The 23,590-nt window shown below is 54.5% G+C and overlaps 1 protein-coding gene across 1 annotated transcript in view; it reads left to right on the top strand.

Annotated features, from left to right (window-relative positions):
* LOC144953052 (thimet oligopeptidase-like) overlaps positions 1-23,116 on the top strand; it is a 30,274-nt gene extending 7,158 nt beyond the window's left edge. Inside the window, 11 exon segments of the mRNA XM_078883572.1 lie at positions 1,963-2,065; positions 3,831-3,994; positions 5,075-5,210; positions 8,699-8,895; positions 10,971-11,146; positions 12,851-13,055; positions 14,934-15,120; positions 16,520-16,648; positions 17,278-17,414; positions 22,493-22,631; positions 22,634-23,116. Coding sequence (XP_078739698.1) covers positions 1,963-2,065; positions 3,831-3,994; positions 5,075-5,210; positions 8,699-8,895; positions 10,971-11,146; positions 12,851-13,055; positions 14,934-15,120; positions 16,520-16,648; positions 17,278-17,414; positions 22,493-22,631; positions 22,634-22,806 — 1,746 coding nt within the window. The 3' untranslated portion in view covers positions 22,807-23,116.
* Positions 23,117-23,590: the final 474 nt, after the last annotated feature.

Genomic DNA, 23,590 nt, shown 5'->3' with positions numbered 1-23,590 from the left:
CATGGGGAATGGCTTTAAAAGTTGTATAATCTATAGATGTAGATGCCACTGGTTCTTCACGTTCTGCAGATGTGGATGCCACTGGTTCTTCACGTTCTGCAGATGTGGATGCCACTGGTTCTTCACGTTCTGCAGATGTAGATGCCATTGGTTCTTCACGTTCTGCAGATGTAGATGCCACTGGTTCTTCACGTTTTGTAGATGTAGATGCCACTGGTTCTTCATGTTCTGCAGATGTAGATGCCACTGGTTCTTCACGTTCTGCAGATGTAGATGCCACTGGTTCTTCACGTTTTGTAGATGTAGATGCCACTGGTTCTTCATGTTCTGCAGATGTAGATGCCACTGGTTCTTCACGTTCTGCAGATGTAGATGGCACTGGTTCTTCACGTTTTGTAGATATAGATGCCACTGGTTCTTCACGTTCTGCAGATGTGGATGCCACTGGTTCTTCACGTTCTGCAGATGTAGATGCCACTGGTTCTTCACGTTCTGTAGATGTAGATGCCACTGGTTCTTCACGTTCTGCAGATGTAGATGCCACTGGTTCTTCACGTTCTGTAGATGTAGATGCCACTGGTTCTTCACGTTCTGCAGATGTAGATGCCACTGGTTCTTCACGTTCTGCAGATGTAGATGCCACCGGTTCTTCACGTTCTGCAGATATAGATGCCACTGGTTCTTCATGTTCTGCAGATGTAGATGCCACTGGTTCTTCACGTTCTGCAGATGTAGATGCCACTGGTTCTTCACGTTCTGCAGATGTAGATGCCACTGGTTCTTCACGTTCTGCAGATGTCGATGCCACTGTTTCTTCACGTTCTGTAGATGTAGATGCCACTGGTTCTTCATGTTCTGCAGATGTAGATGCCACTGGTTATTCACGTTCTGCAGATGTAGATGCCACTGGTTCTTCACGTTCTGTAGATGTAGATGCCACTGGTTCTTGACGTTCTGCAGATATAGATGACACTGGTTCTTCACGTTCTGCAGATATAGATGACACTGGTTCTTCACGTTCTGCAGATGTAGATGCCACTGGTTCTTCACGTTCTGCAGATGTAGATGCCACTGGTTCTTCACGTTCTGTAGATGTAGATGCCACTGGTTCTTGACGTTCTGCAGATATAGATGACACTGGTTCTTCACGTTCTGCAGATATAGATGACACTGGTTCTTCACGTTCTGCAGATGTAGATGCCACTGGTTCTTCACGTTCTGCAGATGTAGATGCCACTGGTTCTGCACGTTCTGCAGATGTAGATGCCACTGGTTCTTCACGTTCTGTAGATGTAGATGCCACTGGTTCTTCAGGTTCTGTAGATGTAGATGCCACTGGTTCTTCACGTTCTGCAAATCTATATGCCACTGGTTCTTCACGTTCTGTAGATGTAGATGCCACTGGTTCTTCACATTCTGCAGATGTAGATGCCACTGGTTCTTCACGTTCTGCAGATGTAGATGCCACTGGTTCTTCAGGTTCTGCAGATGTAGATGCCACTTGTTCTTCACGTTCTGCAGATGCGGATGCCACTGGTTCTTCACGTTTTGCAGATGTGGATGCCACTGGTTCTTCACGTTCTGCAGATGTAGATGCCACTGGTTCTTCACCTTTTGTAGATGTAGATGTCACTGGTTCTTCACGTTCTGCAGATGTAGATGCCACTGGTTCTTCACCTTTTGTAGATGTAGATGCCACTGGTTCTTCACGTTCTGCAGATGTAGATGCCACTGGTTCTTCACGTTCTGCAGATGTAGATGCCACTGGTTCTTCACGTTCTGTAGATGTGGATGCCACCACCACCATCTATTGCGCGGCGGTTGAACTCACGACTCTCGGTCCGAACCGGCAACTGGACGTACGTTCCAGGTTTGTTCGTATCTCTGTAAGTTTGTAAGTAGATGAGTCGCCCCGTATAGTTGAGTAGTTTTAATCGAGCGACTCGCCGTGCCATCCGCCAGGAGATCAAGGCGATCAAGGAGAAGATTTCCAGTCTGTGCATCGACTTCCACACCAACCTCACCGAAGACAACTCCTTCCTGGAGTTCACCACCGAAGAGCTGAGTACGTTTTGGGGAGAGTGCGACGGGGGGGTGGGTGGAGGGTGAGTAGCTGAGTGGGTAGGTGAGTGCGGGGGTGAGTGAGTGGGTGAGTGGGTAGGTGAGTGGCGGGTGAGTGGCAGGGGTGAGTGAGTGGGTGAGTGGGTAGGTGAGTGGGTGGGGTGAGTAGGTGAGTGGGTGGGGTGAGTGGGCAGGTGAGTGGGTAGGTGAGTGGGTGGGGTGAGTGGGTAGGTGAGTGTGTAGGTTAGTGGCGGGTGACTGCGGGGGTGAGTGGGTAGGTGAGTGGGTGGGTGAGTGGCGGGTGAGTGCGGGGGTGAGTGGGTAGGTGAGTGGGTGAGTGGGTGGGTGAGTGGCGGGTGAGTGCGGGGGTGAGTGGGTAGGTGAGTCTGTCGGTGAGTAGGTGAGTGGGTAGTTGAGTGGCGGGTGAGTGGGTAGGTGAGTGGGTAGGGTGAGTGGGTAGGTGAGTGGGTAGGTTAGTGGCGGGTGAGTGGGTAGGTGAGTGGGTGGGGTCAGTGGGTAGGTGAGTGGCAGGTGAGTGGGTAGGTGAGTAGGTGAGTGAGCGGGTAGGTGAGCGGGTAGGTGAGTGAGTGGGTGGGTGAGCGGGTAGGTGAGTCCTTCGGTGAGTAAGTGAGTGGATAGGTGGGTGAGTAGGTAAGTGGGTGAGTGAGTGAATGGGAGGGTGAGTAGGTGAGTGGGTGGGTGAGTAGGTGGGTGAGTGGGTAGGTGAGTGGGTAGGTGAGTGGCGGGTGAGTGGCAGGGGTGAGTCGGTAGGTGAGTTGGTGGGTGAGTGGGTAGATGAGTGGCAGGTGAGTGGGTAGGTGAGTGGGTGGAGTGAGTAGGTGAGTGAGTGGGTGGGGTTAGTGGTTAGGTGAGTGAGTGGGTAGGTGAGCGGGTAGGTGAGTCCGTCGGTGAATGGGTCGGTGAGTAGGTGAGTGGATAGATGGGTTAGTAGGTAAGTGGTTGAGTGAGTGAGTGAGTGAATGGGAAGGTGAGTGAGTAGGTAAGTGGGTGAGTGAGTGGGTGAGTGAGTGGCTGGGTGAGTGAGTGGGTGGGTGGGTGAGTGCCTGGGTGAGTGAGTGGGTGAGTGGGTGAGTGGATAGATAGGGTTAGTAGGTAAGTGGTTGAGTGTGTGAGTGAATGGTAAGGTGAGTGAGTAGGTAAGTGGGTGAGTGAGTGAGTGGTTAGGTGAGTGAGTTGGTAAGTGGGTGAGTGAGTAGGTGAGTGAGTGGCTATGTGAGTGAGTGTCTAGGTGAGTGAGCGAGTGGATGGGTGAGTGGACCGCTGGGACGGAACAGGTCAAAGGGCGACGCGGGAGTGGAGGGGGGCAGCGACCCCCCGGGTGGGTGACCGGCAGAGGTCCCAACCGGGTACCCGATACCCGTACCCTACCTGATACCCGGCTACCCGTACCCGGCCGGGTACGGGTAGCCGGGTATCCGTTTGCGACCCTGGTGCGGCCGGGTACGGGTACGGGTAGGCCGTGAGTCACTGGTGAGTCACCGTTTGTCACTCATTTCCCAACGTCTTGTCTCTTCTCACAATTCAAGTTCCTAGAATCAACCCACCCGCGCCTGCAACGTGGCTTCATCCCAGAGGTCGCAATCAGGTACCCGGGTAAGGGTAAGGGTACGGGTACGGCCGGGTACGGGTTAGGGTGCGGCCGGGTACGGGTACCCGTTTGTGACCCTGGTGCGGCCGGGTACGGGTAAGGAATCAAAACCCGTTTGCGACCTCTGGCGACCGGGCGATGTGGTCTCTGCCGCCGGCAGAGGGGATGCCCGCGGACTTCGTGACGTCGCTGGAGCAGGCGGAGGGGGGCGGCCGCCTGAAGGTGACGCTCAAGTACCCGCACTACTTCCCGCTCATGAAGAAGTGCAGCGTGGAGGAGACGCGCGCTCGCATGGAGCGCGCCTTCACATCACGCTGCCTCGAGGTGACGGGTGGGGTGGGGGGGGTGGGGGGGTTGTGGGGGGTGGGTGGGGGTGGGTGGGGGGTGGGTGGGGTAGGGGGTGGGGGGGTGGTGGGGTGCCCCACTCTGCGGGGGGCACGGGGGGCGGGTGGCCAGCAGCACGCCAAGTGGGTTGTGGGGTAGTGCAGTGGGGAGTGGTGGTGGTGGTGTAGTGGTGGTGGTGGTAGTGTAGTGGGGAGTGGTGTAGTGGGGAGTGGTGGTGGTGTAGTGGGGGGTGGTGGTGGTGTAGTGGGGGGAGTGGTGGTGGTGTAGTGGGGAGTGGTGATGGTGTAGTGGGGAGTGGTGGTGGTGTAGTGGGGGGAGTGGTGGTGTAGTGGGGGGAGTGGTGGTGGTGTAGTGGGGGGAGTGGTGGTGGAGTGGGGAGTGGTGGTGGTGTAGTGGGGAGTGGTGGTGGTGTAGTGGGGAGCGGTGGTGGTGTAGTGGGGGGAGTGGTGGTGGTGTAATGGGGAGTGGTGGTGGTGTAGTGGGGAGTGGTGGTGGTAGTGTAGTGGGGGGAGTGGTGATGGTAGTGTAGTGGGGAGTGGTGGTGGTAGTGCAGTGGGGAGTGGTGGTGGTAGTGTAGTGGGGGGAGTGGTGGTGGTAGTGTAGTGGGGAGTGGTGGTGGTAGTGTAGTGGGGGGAGTGGTGGTGGTGTAGTGGGGAGTGGTGGTGGTGTAGTGGGGAGAGTGGTGGTGTAGTGGGGGGAGTGGTGGTGGTGTAGTGGGGAGTGGTGGTGGTGTAGTGGGGAGAGTGGTGGTGTAGTGGGGGGAGTGGTGGTGGTAGTGTAGTGGGGGGAGTGGTGGTAGTGTAGTGGGGAGTGGTGGTGGTAGTGTAGTGGGGGGAGTGGTGGTGGTAGTGTAGTGGGTGTGTGTTGTGTGTGTTTGCGTACCACGTGGGTCTGTGTCTAAGCGGGAGACAAAGACGGGCGGGCAGGCGGGCGGGCGGGCGCGGTGGTGCCACCCCCCCCACCCCCTTCGCGTGCCACAGTGCACAGTGCCGGCCTGCCTGGGTGCTGTCCGTGCATTGCGCCCGCCCCAACGGGCACCGTTGTCTTTGCCTGCGCCAGGCGAACACGCGGATCCTGGAGGAGCTGCTGAGGCTGCGCTGGCGCAAGTCCCAGCTGCTGGCGTTCGCGTCGCACGCCGACTTCGCCGTCGAGCTCAACATGGCCAAGACGGCGGCGGACGTCAACCGCTTCCTGGGTGCGTCGTCGGCATGACGACGGCACGACGATGACACGACGATGACACACGCGTCGTCATGACGACGGCACGACGATGACGCGACGATGACACACGCGTCGTCATGACGACGGCGCGTGGCGCGGCACGGCAACACGATGCACAACAACACGACGCGACGCACAACAACACAACAACACAACACACAACAACACAACACACAACAACACAACACAACAACACGACACACAACAACACAACACACAACAACACAACAACACAACACACAACAACACAACACACAACAACACAACACACAACAACACGACACACAACAACACGACACACAACAACACAACACATAACAATACACAACAACACACAACAACACAACACACAACAACACAGCACACAACAACACGACGTGACACACAACAACACAACACACAACAACACAACACACAACAACACAACACACAACAACACAACACACAACAACACAACACACAACAACACAACACGACACACAACAACACGACGTGACACACAACAACACAACACACAACAACACAACACACAACAAGACAACACACAACAACACAACACATAACAACACGACGTGACACACAACAACACAACAACACAACAACACAACACACAACACGACACACAACAACACAACACACAACAACACAACACACAACAACACAACACATAACAACACACAACAACACACAACAACACAACACACAACAACACAACACATAACAACACACAACAACACAACACACAACAACACGACACACAACAACACGACACACAACAACACAACACACAACAAGACAACACACAACAACACAACACATAACAACACACAACAACACAACACACAACAACACAGCACACAACAACACAACAACACAACACACAATACACAACAACACGACGTGACACACAACAACACAACACACAAAAACACAACAACACGACAACATGACACACGACAACACAACAACACAACAACACGACACACAACAACACAACACACAACAACACGACACACAACAACACAACACACACCAACACAACACACAACAACACGACACACAACAACACACAACAACACGACACAACACAACAACACGACACGACACACAACAACACGACACACAACAACACAACAACACGACACACAACAACACAACACACACCAACACAACAACAATACGACACACAACAACACAACAACACAAGACACAACAACACGACACACAACAACACGACACACAACAACACAACACACAACAACACAACAACAACACGACAGACAACAACACAACAACACAACACACAACAACACGACACGCAACACACAACAACACAACACACAACAACACGACACACAACAACGCGACGTGCCACGCACAGCGCGATGCGACGTGACACAACAACAATCACGAGCCGCATGAGACTCGGCTCTAAGGAAAGCTGTCTCTGGTGTGGGCCAATCAGTTTCAAGGACAATGCATACATTATCAGAGTGTTGATAATTGTTTTTTTACCCTTTTTATCTGGCAACAAAACTGACACCTTTTTTTTACACGGAGTCATGTTTGCATAGACCACAATACCTGCGGTCATAATTCAAACAAATAACACAACTCTGATAATGTATGCACTGTCCTTGAAGTTGATTGGTCCACACCCGAGACAGCTTTCCTTAGAGCCTAGTCTCACATGGGTTGGACCAGATGACGCCAAAAGGCACACAACTCAAAGACAACGCACCATCAGAGTATGAGAGCTCGGGGTAAGCATTTACACCATTGGAACCTCATTTGCCAGTAAAAAATATAATAGTTTTTTTACCCTTTTATCTGGAAACAAAACTGACACCTTTTTTTTACAAGGAGTCATGTTTGCATTGACCACAATACCTGCAGTCATAATGCAAACAAAACACAACTCTGATAATGTATGCACTGTCCTTGAAGTTGATTGGTTCACACCAGAGACAGCTTTCCTTAGAGCCTAGTCTCACATGGTGTTGGACCAGATGACGCCAAAAGGCGCAAGGAAAGCTGTCTCGGGTGTGGACCAATCAACTTCAAGGACAGTGCATACATTATCAGAGTTGTGTTTTTTGTTTGCATTATGGCTGCAGGTATTGTGGTCTATGCAAACATGACTCCTTGTAAAAAAGGTGTCAGTTTTGTTGCCAGATAGAAGGGTAAAAAACCAATTAACATATTTTTTTACTGGCAAATGAGGTTCCAATGGTATCAGAGTGTTGTTTTTTGTTTGCATTCTGACTGCAGCAAGTATTGTGGTTCACGTGAACATGATCCCTTGCGAAGGGTTTCAGTTTCGTCGCCAGAAACACGAGGGGAACGACCCTCTTCTTGATAATTGGTTCTTTACCCTTCTATCTGGCAACAAAACTGACACCTTTTTACAAGGAGTCATGTTTGCATAGACCGCAATACCTACAGTCATAATACAAACAAAAGAACATAACTCTGATAATGTGCACTGTCCTTAAAGTTGATTGGTCCACACCCGAGACAGCTTTCCTTAGAGCCTAGTCTCATATGGGTTGGACCAGATGACGCCAAAAGGCGCACAACTCAAGGACAATGCACCATCAGAGTATGAGAGCTCGGGGCAAGCATCTACACTATGGGAACCTCACCTTTTTACTCCTTGTAAAAAGGTGTCAGTTTTGTTGCCAGATAGAAGGGTAAAGAACCAATTATCATATTTTTACTGGCAAATGAGGTTCCCATAGTGTAGACCCTCTTCTTGTAAAAAGGTGTCAGTTTTGTTGCCAGATAGAAGGGTAAAGAACCAATTATCATATTTTTACTGGCAAATGAGGTTCCCATAGTGTAGACCCTCTTCTTGTAAAAAGGTGTCAGTTTTGTTGCCAGATAGAAGGGTAAAGAACCAATTATCATATTTTTACTGGCAAATGAGGTTCCCATAGTGTAGACCCTCTTCTTGTAAAAAGGTGTCAGTTTTGTTGCCAGATAGAAGGGTAAAGAACCAATTATCATATTTTTACTGGCAAATGAGGTTCCCATAGTGTAGACCCTCTTCTTATTGGTTCTTTCGGTAAAGTCATCACGTAGAAGGCAAATAATAAAATAATAATAATAAAACACAATAAAATACAATTCTCACGACGTTTCGGCCACAACGCAAGCAGCCGTCCTCAGGTGAAGAACAGGTCTGTCGGAAAGACAGCGTCCGGATGAAACACCACCAAGCTTGGCAGCGTATATTTAAGCTGGGTTGGAGGGGGAAGAGCGCCTTGACAAACATTTTTTCATATCAATAGGAATTTAGCATATTTATGGGAAATGCAGGTATGTGATTAGTACTACTTGTGAAATGCGTAGGAGGTGGGCGGGGGGTTTCAAAGTCGTATTATGCCCGTGCATTATGCAGAATTAAAACGGGAATGACGGCCCTGTTATAACGTCCCTTCTTCTTTGCTGTCGGAGCAGACGAATTGTCGGAGCGTCTGGCGCCGCTGGGAGCGGCCGAACGCGCCGAGATGCTGGCCCTGAAGCGGGAGGAGACGGGAGGAGGAGGGGGGGAGGTTTCGCTGCACGCGTGGGACCTGCGCTACTACGCGACCCGCGTCGAAGAGGAGAGGTTCACGTTGGACCACGACGCCCTGCGGCAGTACTTCCCCCTGCAGGTGATGGCGGGTCGTCGGGCGCTGACGTGCTTCCAGATGTTGTTGTGGGTGAAAGTCGCGAGCGAACGTGCGAGCTCCATCCTCTTAGGTTTGTTCGGTGAAGTCACGTAGGTCAAAAGTAAAATTAAAATAAAAAAATGGATATTTAATTTAACTTTTATTTTCTTTATTTTTTTACCCACGCGACTTTACCGAAAGAAACAAAGAGTAGGGGGACTTTTACTCTTCGGTTTTTTCGGTGAAGTCACGTAGGTAAAAATAATTATTTTATTTCTATTATTTATATTATGTATTTTTACCTACTACGTGACTTTACCGAAAAAACCTAAGAGTATGTATCCTTGCAGTTGTAATAGAGTTCACGACTCTTGGACGCCGGAGTTGGAGGCACACGGGTTTTATTCACACAGCACGGTTCTGGCATACAACACTAGAGGGGGTGTCGGCCCCCTCACCCGGCTAGCTGGGGATACACGCGCTAGCTACTTCCTAGCCTGCCTCCTAGTCCTCCTCTAACGGGCTAGGGGAGGCTATCTGGCCCGACACTGGTAAGTCGGGCCCGGTACCCTGAGTCCCAGACCAGCGCTGACAAGAGCACCGGCTCTGGATCTCGGGACCACGCCGCTGGCTCGGTCCTGTTCGGCCCTGATAAGGACGGCGAACCAGGGGAGTCCAGGGATCTAGCTAAGACGTCTTCAGTCTTCACTGGTTAGCTTAACAAGAACCCCGAGCCCTCCGATACATCCCCTTTTATACCCAACCCCCCACTGAGGGGTGGGGCCCCCCCGGGGTGCCTGGCGCGGACGTCGTAGAGAGCACCTCCCCGTGCACTCACGTAGCCCCGCCCACTGTGTTTGTTTGCCATAAGCTGCCATGCATAACGGGCTCTCTCTCTAACACCCCTACATCGTCACGAAAGCTTCAAATCTAGTGCAGGTGATGGCGGGTCGGCGGGCGCTGACGTGTGTCCCGATGTTGTTGTTGTTGGGGGGGAGGGAAGGGGGGTACCAGGGGGGTTCACGGGTCGATGAGAGTCGCGAGCGAACGTGCGAGCTCCATCCTATTAAGTTTTTTCGGTGAAGTCACGTAGGTCAAAATAAAAAGAATTATTTTATTTCTATTGTTATTTCTAGTATTTTTTATTTTCTACCTACGTGACTTTACCGATAAAACCTAAGAGTATGAATCCTCGCAGTCACGAAAGCTTCAAATCTCGTGCGAGCTCCAAATAGGAAACGGGGCGGTCGTTAAAGCGGCGGCTTTAACGACACATTTATACATTTACACGATCTCACCCCCCCCCCCCCCCCCAAAAACACAACCTGCGTTACTGATCAGCAGTTGTGCAGGCGGACCTGCGGAAGCAGCTGCAGCGCTGCCTCCACGCTCCACGATGGCGGCGCTCACAGGCAACCTCACCGCGTGCCCAGAGGTCGCAAACGGGTTTTTATTCCTTACCCGTACCCTTACCCATACCCTTACTCGTACCCGGCCGCACCAGGGTCGCAAACGGGTTCCCGTACCCGGCCGTACCCGTACCCTACCCGTACCCGGCCGGGTACGGGTAAGGTACAGGTATCGGGTACCTGATTGCGACCTCTGGGATGAAGCCATGTTGCAGGCGCGGGTGGGTTCATTCTAGGAACTTGAATTGTGAGAAGAGACAAGACGTTGGGAAATGAGTGACAAACGGTGACTCACCAGTGACTCACGGCCTACCCGTATCCGTACCCGGCCGCACCAGGGTCGCAAATGCGTACCCGTACCCGGCCGGGTACGGGTAGCCGGGTATCGGGTAGGGTACGGGTATCGGGTAGGGTACGGGTATTGGGTACGGGTAGCCGGGTATAGGGTAGGGTACGGGTATAGGGTAGGGTACGGGTATCAGGTAGGGTACGAGTATCAGGTAGGGTACGGGTATCGGGTACCCGTTTGCGACCTCTGCCACGGCCGCGCTACCTGCGCTGACGTAACTCACGCAAACATTTCTGCGCGTGTGCCCCCCCCCGTGCCCTCCCCCCCGTGCCCCCCCCCGTGCCCCCCCCCCCGTGCCCCCCCCCCCCCCCCTTGTGCAGGTGGTGACGCGGGGCCTGCTGGGCATCTACGAGCAGCTGCTGGGCGTTCGCTACGAGCTGCGCGAGGAGGGGGGAGGGGCGTCGGGGGCGTGGCACGAGGAGGTGCGGCTCTACCGCGTCACGGACGCCGCCTCGCAGCGCCTCCTCGGACACTTCTACCTCGACCTGCACCCACGGTGGGGGGGGGGGGGGCGACAGAGGGGGAGGGGCATGGGGTGGGAGGGGTTACAGAGGGGGAGGGGCGTGGGGTGGGTAGGGGTTACAGAGGGGGAGGGGCGTGGGGTGGGAGGGGAGGAGTTACGGAGGGGCATGGGGTGGGAGGGGTTACAGAGGGGGAGGGGCATGGGGTAGGGGGCATGAGGTGGGAGGGGTTACAGAGGGGGAGGGGCATGGGGTAGGGGGCATGAGGTGGGAGGGGGGGTTACAGAGGGGGAGGGGCATGGGGTGGGAGGGGGGGGGCGTGAAATGTTGACTACCTCGCCTGGCATGCAGGAGGTCGTGGGTTCGATCCCGACCCTGACGATGCCTGCTGCTGTATATTCGGAGTTTGCGGTGTCTCTCTATCTCTCTCCCCGTGGTCACGTGGATTTTCCTCGGGGTCCTGCGGTTTTTCCCCTCCACATTTAAAATCGATGTCGCGCGTCTCTCTGGGTCTCTACGCATGTCACGTCAACACACACGTACACATGTAGTATTCTGAATGACGGCGGGAAACCACTTGACGGGTAGCACACTTTATTGACACTTGTCTTGCCACAATAACACGTGTGGTCACTATTTCTCACGCTACACTTTCCACCCGACACGTGTGGTCACTACAGCTCACGCTACATGTTCCACCCGACACGTGTGGTCACTACAGCTCACGCTACACGTTCCACCTGACACGTGTGGTCACTACAGCTCATGCTACACGTTCCACCCGACACGTGTGGTCACTACAGCTCACGCTACACGTTCCACCTGACACGTGTGGTCACTACAGCTCATGCTACACGTTCCACCCGACACGTGTGGTCACTACAGCTCACGCTACATGTTCCACCCGACACGTGTGGTCACTACAGCTCATGCTACACGTTCCACCCGACACGTGTGGTCACTACAGCTCATGCTACACGTTCCACCCGACACGTGTGGTCACTACAGCTCACGCTACACGTTCCACCCGACACGTGTGGTCACTACAGCTCACGCTACACGTTCCACCCGACACGTGTGGTCACTACAGCTCACGCTACACGTTCCACCCGGCTACACACACACGGGCATTCCAGCCCCGTAGCATCCGGGGAACCTACAGACCCACCCCAGCTTGGGCGTGGGTCACGACCTCTGGGTCCCGCGGCCCGGCCCTCACACGGACGTCCGGCCCCCGGGTCCCAAGGTCCCGCCTCCGAGCCACACAGGGTCCCGGTCCCTACAAGGACAGCGGGACTAGGGGTCTCAGGGCCCTATCTCTTCCTCCTCCGTCTTCTGTCTTCACTGGTCACCAACTCCCCGAGCGCCCCGCGCGCACCGCCTTATATAGCCCTCCGCTCCCGGGAGACGGAGCCTATGCGGACCGCGATGTGAGCACCCACCCTAGTCGACCAATCACCACGCGCTGCCACACGATCCTTTCGCTGTCAGCGCGCGTCACCAACACACAGCCAATCACCACCACATAACCCATGACCCCGCGCTGACCTACGATCCCTCACTGTCAGCGCGCGTCACCAACACACACAGCCAATCACCACGCGCTGACACACGATCCTTACCGCCAGCGCGTATCACCACTACACACACACTAGCACGCTTGCGCACAGACACACGCGAGGCCGATTGTCCGACGTTCGCGACGCCGCCTGCCCCGCCCCCCCCCCCTTCCCCCACAGCGACGGCAAGTACGGCCACGCCGCCTGCTTCGGGCTGCAGCCGGGCTGCCTGCTGCCCGGCGGCGAGCGGCAGCCCGCCGTGGCGGCGATGGTCGCCAACTTCAGCCGCCCGTCGTCCGCCGACGTCCCCGCGCTGCTCACGCACAGCGAGGTGGAGACCTTCTTCCACGAGTTCGGACACGTCATGCACTCGGTCTGCGCGCAGGTGAGCGGGCGCGCCCGGCGCAGTCCGTCCCGTCTGTCCCTCTGTCTGAACGCACGACCATCAACCCATTGGTCCGTCTGCCCATCCACCCGTCTGTCCGTCTGTCTGAACGCACGACCGTCCGTTCACCTGTCCGTCTGCCCATCCATCCACCCGTCCGTTCACCTGTCCGTCTGCCCATCCATCCACCCGTCCGTCCGTTCGTCTGTCCGTGTCTGAACGCACGACCGTCCACCCATTGGTCTGTCTGAGCGCACAACCGTCCACCCATTCGTCTGTCTGACCGCACGACCGTCCACCCATTGGTCTGTCTGAGCGCACGACCGCCCACCCATTCGTCTGTCTGACCGCACGACCGTCCACCCATTGGTCTGTCTGACCGCACGACCGTCCACCCATAGGTCTGTCTGAACGCACGACCGTCCACCCATTGGTCTGTCTGAACGCACGACCGTCCACCCATTGGTCTGTCTGAACGCACGACCGTCCACCCATTGGTCTGTCTGAACGCACGACCGTCCACCCATTGGTCTGTCTGAACGCACGACCGTCCAACCATTGGTCCGTCTGAACGCACGACCGTCCACCCATTGGTCCGTCTGAACGCACGACCGTCCACCCATTGGTCTGTCTGACCGCACGACCGTCCACCCATTGGTCTGTCTGAGCGCACGACCGTCCACCCATTGGTCTGTCTGAGCGCACGACCGTCCACCCATTGGTCTGTCTGAGCGCACGACCGTCCACCCATTGGTCTGTCTGAGCGCACGACCGTCCACCCATTGGTCTGTCTGAGCGCACAACCGTCCACCCATTGGTCTGTCTGAGCGCACGACCGTCCACCCATTGGTCTGTCTGAACGCACGACCGTCCACCCATTGGTCTGTCTGAACGCACGACCATCCACCCATTGGTCCGTCTGAACGCACGACCGTCCACCCATTGGTCTGTCTGAGCGCACGACCGTCCACCCATTGGTCCGTCTGAACGCACAACCGTCCACCCATTGGTCTGTCTGAGCGCACGACCGTCCACCCATTGGTCTGTCTGAGCGCACGACCGTCCACCCATTGGTCCGTCTAAACGCACGACCGTCCACCCATTGGTCTGTCTGAGTGCACGACCGTCCACCCATTGGTCTGTCTGAACGCACGACCGTCCACCCATTGGTCTGTCTGAGCGCACGACCGTCCACCCATTGGTCCGTCTGAACGCACGACCGTCTACCCATTGGTCTGTCTGAACGCACGACCGTCCACCCATTGGTCTGTCTGAGCGCACGACCGTCCACCCATTGGTCTGTCTGAACGCACGACCATCCACCCATTGGTCTGTCTGAACGCACGACCGTCCACCCATTGGTCCATCTGAACGCACGACCGTCCACCCATTGGTCTGTCTGACCGCACGACCGTCCACCCATTGGTCCGTCTGAACGCACGACCGTCCACCCATTGGTCCGTCTGAACGCACGACCGTCCACCCATTGGTCCGTCTGACCGCACGACCGTCCACCCATTGGTCTGTCTGACCGCACGACCGCCCACCCATTGGTCTGTCTGCCCATCCACCCGTCCGTCTGTCTGCCTGAACGCACGACCGTCCGTTTACCTGTCCGTCTGCCCATCCACCCGTCCGCCCATCCACCCGCAAGCCCTCCCGTCCGTCCGTCCGTCTGTCCGACCAGCCATCTGTCTCGTCCGAGTGCGCGCATGCGCGGACAGACGGACGGACATGCACTAAGTCTGTCCGCTCACCGGTCCAGCGAGCGAGCGTCACGGATCTCGGCAAACCCGGAGAAGCTTTGACCCCAGACGCAAATCCGCCCCCCCTCCCCCCGCTCCCCAACCACCCCAACGACGACCCCGGCGTGCGCAGGCTGACTACGCGGCCTTCAGCGGCACCCACGTGGAGCGCGACTTTGTGGAGGCGCCGTCGCAGATGCTGGAGAACTGGGCGTGGGAGGCGGCGCCGCTGGCGCTCATGTCGGGACACGTGCGCGACGGCGCGCCAGTGCCCCCGGAGCTCGCCGGCCTGCTGGCCGCGTCGCGTCTCGCCAACGTCGGTACGGGCGCACGCCAACATCAGTGCGGGCACGCGACAACGTCGGTGCGGGCGCTCGCCAACGTCAGTACGGGCACGCGACAACGTCGGTGCGGGCGCTCGCCGCTCGGAGACGGAGCGCCGCTCGATCGACGGCGCTCGCGAGGGCGCATCGGGGAGGGGGGTACTTTTAGTTGTAGATTCGAAGCTTTCGCGACTGCGAGGATTCGCACGCGCTCAGGTTTTTTTTCGGTAAAGTCACGTGGGTGAAAGATGAAATAAAAATGTAAAAATATATTTTATTTTACTTTTATTAATTTTATTAAAATAAACAAAAATAAAAAATATATATTTTATTTTACTTTTATTAATTTTATTTTAAAAAAAATACAAAAAATATATATTTTATTTTACTTTTATTAGTTTTATTTTTTACCCACGTGACTTTACCGAAAGAACCAAAGAGTAGGGGGACTTTTACTCTTTGGTTTTTTCGGTGAAGTCACGTAGGTGAAAAAAAAATTAAAATAAAAAAATTCGGTTTAAAGCTTTCGTGACGGCAGGGATTCATCTTCTTGGTTCTTTCGGTAAAGTCACGTAGAATGGAAGTAATAAAAGAAATAATAAAATGTAGTCGCGTAGAATGGAAATAATAAAATAATCGGTAAAGTCGCGTAGAATGGAAAAAATAAAATAAGATTTTTTTTTACATAGTTATGCTTTATTATTTTATTATTTCCATAGAACATAATAATGTTTTCTTTTTATTATTTTATTATTTCCATTCTACGTGACTTTACCGAAAGAACCAAGAAGAATATATATTTTATTTTACTTTTATTAATTTTATTTTTTACCCACGTGACTTTACCGAAAGAACCAAAGAGTAGGGGGACTTTTACTCTTTGGTTTTTTTCGGTAAAGTCACGCGGGTGCGTTCAGACAGAAAATAAATTAAACACGAAAGCAAGTCAATTAAATCGCGACGTTTCGCAAGCAACCGTCATCAGGTGTTGACTGTTCCAGCAAAATTACTGAGGCTTCTGAATTTTCAGTAAAATTAGTAAAATTACTGAGGCTTCTGAATTTTCAGTAAAATTACTGAGGCTTCTGAATTTTCAGTAAAATTAGTAAAATTACTGAGGCTTCTGAATTTTCAGTAAAATTAGTAAAATTACTGAAGCAGTCAACACCTGATGACGGTCGCTTGTGTTGCTTCCAAAACGTCGCGATTTAATCGACTTGTTTTTTTTTCTACCTCCGTGACTTTACCGAAAAAACCAAAGATTCCTTGCAGTCACGAAAACTTCAAATCTAGAATAAGGGGGACTTTGTCCGTGCGCACGGAGCGGTGGCGCTCGCTAACGGCACTCGTGCCCCGCACGGTGCCGGGGCTGGGGCTGCCTTCCTTGTCTCGGCAGGAGTGTTCACGCTGAGGCAGGTGGTGCTCAGCAAGCTGGACCAGGTGATCCACAGCGGGGAGAGCGCTGACACGGCACGCGAGTACGCACGCCTCTGCTCCGACATCATGGGCATCCCTGCCACCCCAGGTGGGCGCACGCACATGCACGCACACACGCACACACGCACACACGCGCACACACACAGATGCACACACGCACGCACACGCACACACACAGATGCACACACACACACACACGCGCACACACGCGCGCACACACACACGCACACACACACAACAAAGACAAAGATCCCCCGTAAGGCCTATCAGATTGTAGAGGCAAGTGCTGTTCATGAGCAGCACCTATGAAGACCGTCACGGCACACGAGGGAGGGGGGGGTGGTGGGTGGCCAGCACCACGCCCGGCCGCCTTTGTCTCCCCAGTGGCGATGTTTACTACACATCGCACCAGGTACTCATTTGAGGCTGAGTCGACCTAGAAGAGGCCCAGGACCGGTTCAGATAATCGTCACCGGTGTAGATAATCGTCACCGGTGTTGGCCGTGAGCGGAAATTGAACTCGGGTCGCCGGGTTCGGAGCGCAGCGTGGCGCTAACCGCTGCACCACCACTCCCCCCGTGTCCCCCCCCTCATCCCCCCCCGTGCCCCTCCCCCGTGTCCCCCCCGTGCCCCCCCCCCCCGTGTCCCCCCCGTGCCCCCCCCCCCTCGTGCCCCTCCCCCGTGTCCCCCCCCTGCCCCCCCCCCGTGCCCCCGCAGGCACCAACATGTGTGCGTCGTTTGGGCACCTGGCGGGGGGCTACGACGCGCAGTACTACGGCTACCTGTGGAGCCAGGTGTTCTCTGACGACATGTTCCACTCGCGCTTCCGTGAGCAGGGCATCATGGACCCAGCGGTGAGGCTCGCGCTCACGCACACACACACACACGTACACTCCACACACACACACGTACACTCCACTCACACACACTCACGTACACTCCACACACACACACACACGTACACTCCAACAACAACAACAACAACCGCCATTCGCCACTAAGTGGCGGTGACGTCACCACGACGCTTGTGCCAGGCCATGTGCACCTTGAGGCCACGTGAAGTGTCGAACGCCCGCTGGCAGGAGGTCACGGGGCAGACCCAGGTGCCACGGGTCGACTGACCGAGATGACCGAGATGACTGGCTGATGCACCCACCTGTGCCCCCTACTGTGCCAACTTGCTGTGCTTTAGCCACCCGGCGCTCTGCTCGTTGTTGTGAGCGTCGCTCCTCCGCCCTCCGTTGTTGTTGGAGGGCGACTGCCTCCAACTGCCCAGTAGCGTCCTTCACGAGCCTCCTCCACTGAGGCCGATCTTGACACCGCTGGTACCAGTCATCGGCAAGTCCACTCAGCTCCACGTCCTCCTGTACCACATCACTCCATCTTTTCTCTAGCCCGTGCCGCGCCCGTTTAGCCCCCTCGATCCGGCCGAACAAAAGCTGCTTAGGCATGCGGTGGCTGGGCATGCGGGCTACATGACCCAGCCAACGCAGCCTTGCCTGCCGGAGGAGCTCACTGATGGGACTTTGCCCAGATCTTTCAAGGACTTGTGAGCTCCTCACACAATCCAGCCTGGTTAAACCCAGGATGGATCGTAGGCAGGCCAGCCTAAATGTTTCCAACCGGCGAAGATGCTCCACTAGGGGGGTCCACGTTTCGCAAGCGTAGAGAAGGGAGGGAATGACCGTGGCCGAAAAGACCTGAAGCTTCGTGCGGAGCGACAGACCAGGTAGCTTCCACACAGCGCTACGCAACCGATGAAAAGATATTGCCGCTCGACTGATTCGGAGTGAGACCTCTGCTGATAAACTGGAGCCGGTCATAAGCACACTGCCCAGGTATGGGAAACTCTCCACTCTCTCCACAACTGCCCCATCACCAATTGGGAGTTGTGGGGGTGGAGTGTCCGATGGTACAAAATACCCAGGCAGGTGCTTAGTTTTGGTGGGGCTGATGGTAAGGCCCCACCTCTTAGTGGCACGCTCCAGTCTCAGCAGCAGCGTCTCCAACTCCTCTTCTGAATGAGCAGCTATTACCAAATCATCGGCATACATAACGTGGTTGACCAATAGGGAGCCATCCCTTGATCGCACCCGGGCGTCGATCAGCCTCCCATTATATCTGTACCAAATGGAAATTCCCCCGGTACAGCTATTGAAGGCTTCACGAACTACGCAGTCGAAATAGATGTTAAATAATGTGGGAGCCAGAGGACATCCCTGTCGCACCCCAAGGTGTACAGGGAAAGGCTCCGACTCCCGGCCACGTAGTTTTACCCGGGCCCGCTCACCATCATGAAGGTCCTTAATAATCGTGAGCAGAGGGTCAGGGACTCCGAAAGCACGAAGAACAACCCAGAGCCCAGTCCTACTGATGGTATCATAGGCCTTGACCAGGTCAATAAAGCAGAGATGTAGGTCTTTTTGGAATTCCCTACACCTCTGCTGTAGCAGACGGACAGAAAATATGGCATCTGTGCAGGACCGCCCTTTCCTGAAACCGCATTGGGGCTCCGCAAGCCTCTCCTCAGCGTGCCTAGCAAGGCGATGTTGAATAATCCTTGCCAGGACCTTACCCGGCACACTGAGGAGTGAGATGCCCCTGTAGTTGTTACAGTCGGTACGGTCCCCCTTCTTAAAGAGGGGGACCACCAGGGCATCCTTCCAGTCCTGCGGAACCCGTCCAGTGGTCCAGACTGTTGTTATGATGTCATGTAGGGCAGTCTGTGCACAAACGCCACCCTCCCTCAGCATTTCGCTTGGGAAATCATCTCTGCCCGGTGCCTTCCCTGGTCTCAGACTCCGGATCGCCCTCAGTACTTCCTCAACAGCTGGCACCTCAGCCAGCCACTCACAGGGGGTGACCTCTTCCAATATTTGAGGCACCGCAGCCTCAGCAGGGTTATCCCCACTTTGTGCCATGATGTTTTCCTGGCTGAGAGATTTTCCCTCCCCCAGGACCTCACAGAAATGCTCAGCAAATCTGCAAACCTGTTCCTGGGGGTCGGAGATTGGATCACCGTTTTTTCCTCTAATGATGGTAATAGGTGTGGCGCTGCAGGTTACTTTTTTGATGGAGTTAAATAGTGATTTGTGATCGCGGGCCACTGAGGCAGACTCCATCTCCTCAGCAACCCGCGACCACCACCCATCCTTACAGCGCCTTACGGCTCTCCGAACCTCCGAGGGAAGGCTGCGGTAAACCTCCTCATTCTCTGACGTGGGATGCTGTAGGCGATGAGAGTGCGCCTGTCGCTTTTTCTCAATTAACCTGAACACCTCCTCCGTCAGCCAGGGTTTCTGGGGAGGTCTGGACCGCGTACCCAAAGCAGCCATTGCAGCTGCATGAGTCACAGTCTTAAACCTCGCCCATTTACCCTCGACATCAGGTGGAGTGGGGGACGATGCCAACCCCAGCTGCAAGCAATGATGAAATTCTCGCTTGCAACTTTCATCAGCTAGCTGAGACCAGGCCACTTTTGGTTGGAATGGGGTCCTGGGTGTACACCCACCACCGGAGTGGAAGAATGGCAGGCGCATCTTACAGATGACTAGTCCATGGTCAGAGGTCAGATCAGCTCCACGGTAGGTCCTGGTGTCAAGGACATGGGCTCGCATCCGCTGGTCCGTCACTATGTAGTCCAGCAGATGTTCTTGCTTGGACCCGGCATGTATCCATGATGTTGTGTGGATGCGCCGATGCCGGAAGAGCGTGTTGGTAATTACAAGCCCATGGGCTGCACAAAAATCTAGCAGCCTCCTACCGTTATTATTGAGCTGATCTGGCCCATGCCTTCCAATCACTCCAGACCAGGTGCCAGCATCATGACCAACTCGGGCATCGAAGTCACCCAACAAGATGACTCTGTCCCGAGTGGCCACTTTAGCCAGCACCTGTGACAGGAGGTCATAGAAAGCGTCTGACTCATCGGCTTTGCCTGCATCCCTCCACGGATGTTCGTCTTCGGTGGGGGCGTAAGTAACCACGACCACCACTCCTCGCCTTTGGTTGATGGGAAGGCGAGCCCAAAGTATCCTGGGGCTTACAGCTTCCCACACCTCACCGCCACGCTCCCACGCCCCCTTCATTCTTTTGTTCAGAAGAAGAGCCACACCCTGTTGTTTGGCAGTCTCCTGCCCCGAGTAGAGGACTGTCCACCCCTCATGGTTGCAGGAGCCAGAACCGGTCCACCGGACCTCCTGAATGCCACAGAGATCCAGGCGGTACCGGTCCAGCTCCCGACAGAGGAGTGGCAGCCTCTCCTCGGCAGTGAGCGTTCGAACATTCCACGTGGCCATCCGCAATGGTTTTTCGTTGTTTCTGGAGGAGCCCCGAGGGTGAAAATTCAATCTCCTGGCTCTGCCAAATGGGGTTTGGCCAGGAGACGTCATAAAAGCCTGACCCCCCGGGGCCTCCGGCACAAGCTTATTAATTACAGGTTTATGTTTAATTCGTAGTTTAGTGGTGGTTAATTGAAGGTGGAGGGGTTACCAGCCCCTCGCACCCGTCCAGAGCCCCCGTTTAGCCACTGTGGTGGTCACAGACGCCATGAGGGGAGAGGCCAATGGGCATTGGCCCTCCCCCCACAGCACTGCCCACGACAGTGTTGCCCGTCCGGCACCGCGAGGAGGTAGGAGGTTGTTTTGCCGGACACGTACACTCCACACACATACACACACGCACACACATACACTCACGTACACTCCACACTACGGCTACCTGTGGAGCCAGGTGTTCTCTGACGACATGTTCCACTCGCGCTTCCGTGAGCAGGGCATCATGGACCCAGCGGTGAGGCTCGCGCTCACGCACACACACACACACACGTACACTCCACTCACACATGTACACTCCACTCACGCACGCACGCACACACGTGTACACTCCACTCACACACGCACACGTACACTCACACGTGCATTCCACTCACCTACACATGTACACTCCACACACACGTGCACGCACACACGCACGCACACACGTACACTCCACACACACACGCACGTACACTCCACACACACACACGTACACTCCACACATACACACTCACGTACACTCCACACACACACACGTACACGCCACTCACACACACACGTACACGCCACACACTCACGCGTACACGCCACTCACACACACACACGTACACTCCACTCACATACCCTCACGTACACTCCACTCACACACTCGCACACTCAACACACACACACGTACACTCCACTCACACACACACGTACACTCCACTCACATACTCTCACGTACACTCCACTCACACACTCGCACACTCAACACACACACACGTGCACTCCACTCACACACACACGTACACTCCACTCACACACTCGCACACTCACACACACACTCAACACACACACACGTGTACACTCACACACACACACACGCACACTCAACACACACACACGTACACGTCACTCACACACACACACGTACACTCCACTCACACACGCACACACACGTGCACTACACTCACACACACACACTCACACGTGCACTCCACTCACAGACACACATGTACACGCCACTCACACACTCGCACACTCACACACACGTACACGCCACTCCACTCACACTCAACACACTCAACACTCACACACACACACACGTGTACACGCCACTCACACACACACACACACGTACACTCACACACACACGTACACGCCACTCACACACACGCGTGCACTCCACTCACATACACGTGTACACTCCACACTCACACACACATGTGTACACACCACACACACACGTGCACTCCACTCACACACACTTGCACACAACACACACACACACGTACACGCCACTCACATACACACACGTACACGCCACTCACACACACACGTGTACACTCCACTCACACACACACGTGCACTCCACTCACACACTCACTGTGGTAATGGACCGCCGTTTTGCACCGCAGGTGGGCAGCGACTACCGCAGGCTCATCCTGGCGCCAGGCGGATCGCTGGACGCAGACGTGATGCTCAAGAACTTCCTGGGTCGTGACCCCAACAACGCGGCCTTCCTCCGCAGCAAAGGGCTGGCTCCCGCCGCCACCGCCGGGGATGCTGGGAAAACCGCCACGGGGGTTGCTGGGAAACCGGCGGCCTAGCGCGGCGGGGGAAGCCTGCCAAACGAAGGTCGACGGGAATAAGAATGAGCAGAAATTCCAGATTTGAAGCTTTCGTGACGGCAAGGATTCATACCCTTAGTTCTTTCGGTAAAGTCACGTAGGTTAAAAAAAAAAAATGAAATTCAAATTAATTTTTTACCTACGTGACTTTACAGAAAGTCCGGCTCCGTTGAGACGATTTGGCAACAACGGCCGTAAAAGTGTCCACGTGACGATCATCCGCGTTGGTTGAGCCGTCGTTTGTGACTCGCGTTGTTCGGACGGACGAGTGTCCATCTATGCTCGGAACGGAGCTATGAACGTGCGTTTGTTATCACGTTACAGTGTAGTGTCCGTCTTTGTTGGTTCTTTCGGTAAAGTCACGTAGAAGGGAAATAATAAAGTGATAAAAATAAAACGTAATAAAATACAATTCTCACGACGTTTCGGCCACAACGCAAGCAGCTGTCCTCAGGTGAAGAACAGGTCTGTCGGAAAGACAGCGTCTGACCTGTTCTTCACCTGAGGACGGCTGCTTGCGTTGTGGCCGAAACGTCGTGAGAATTGTATTTTATTATGTTTTATTTTTATTATTTTATTATTTCCCCTCTACGTGATTTTACCGAAAGAACCAAGAAGATGAATCCCTGCAGTCACGAAAGCTTTAGATCGAAAAGTGTAGTATCCGTTAAAAACGATAGTCCCGTACAAGTGTTAACGCTATTTCTCCAAGCGCCCTGTATTTTTAATTTTTCCCAGGTGGGGGACGGTCCACCGAGCTTTATAGAGAAAGTCGTCGCCCGGTTTGCGGGAGACCCCCGGCCTACGGAAATCCGACCTCACGGGAATTGCCCTCCCCGTAGAAACAGCGTTACAACAAGTTGAACGTGCGCAAACGTCCGCGCT

Source organism: Lampetra fluviatilis, chromosome 3 (assembly GCF_964198595.1).
Source record: "Lampetra fluviatilis chromosome 3, kcLamFluv1.1, whole genome shotgun sequence".
NCBI classification, from domain to species: domain Eukaryota; kingdom Metazoa; phylum Chordata; class Hyperoartia; order Petromyzontiformes; family Petromyzontidae; genus Lampetra; species Lampetra fluviatilis.
The sequence above is the reverse complement of the archived record's forward strand: the minus strand, read 5'-3'. Positions and strand labels throughout refer to the sequence as shown.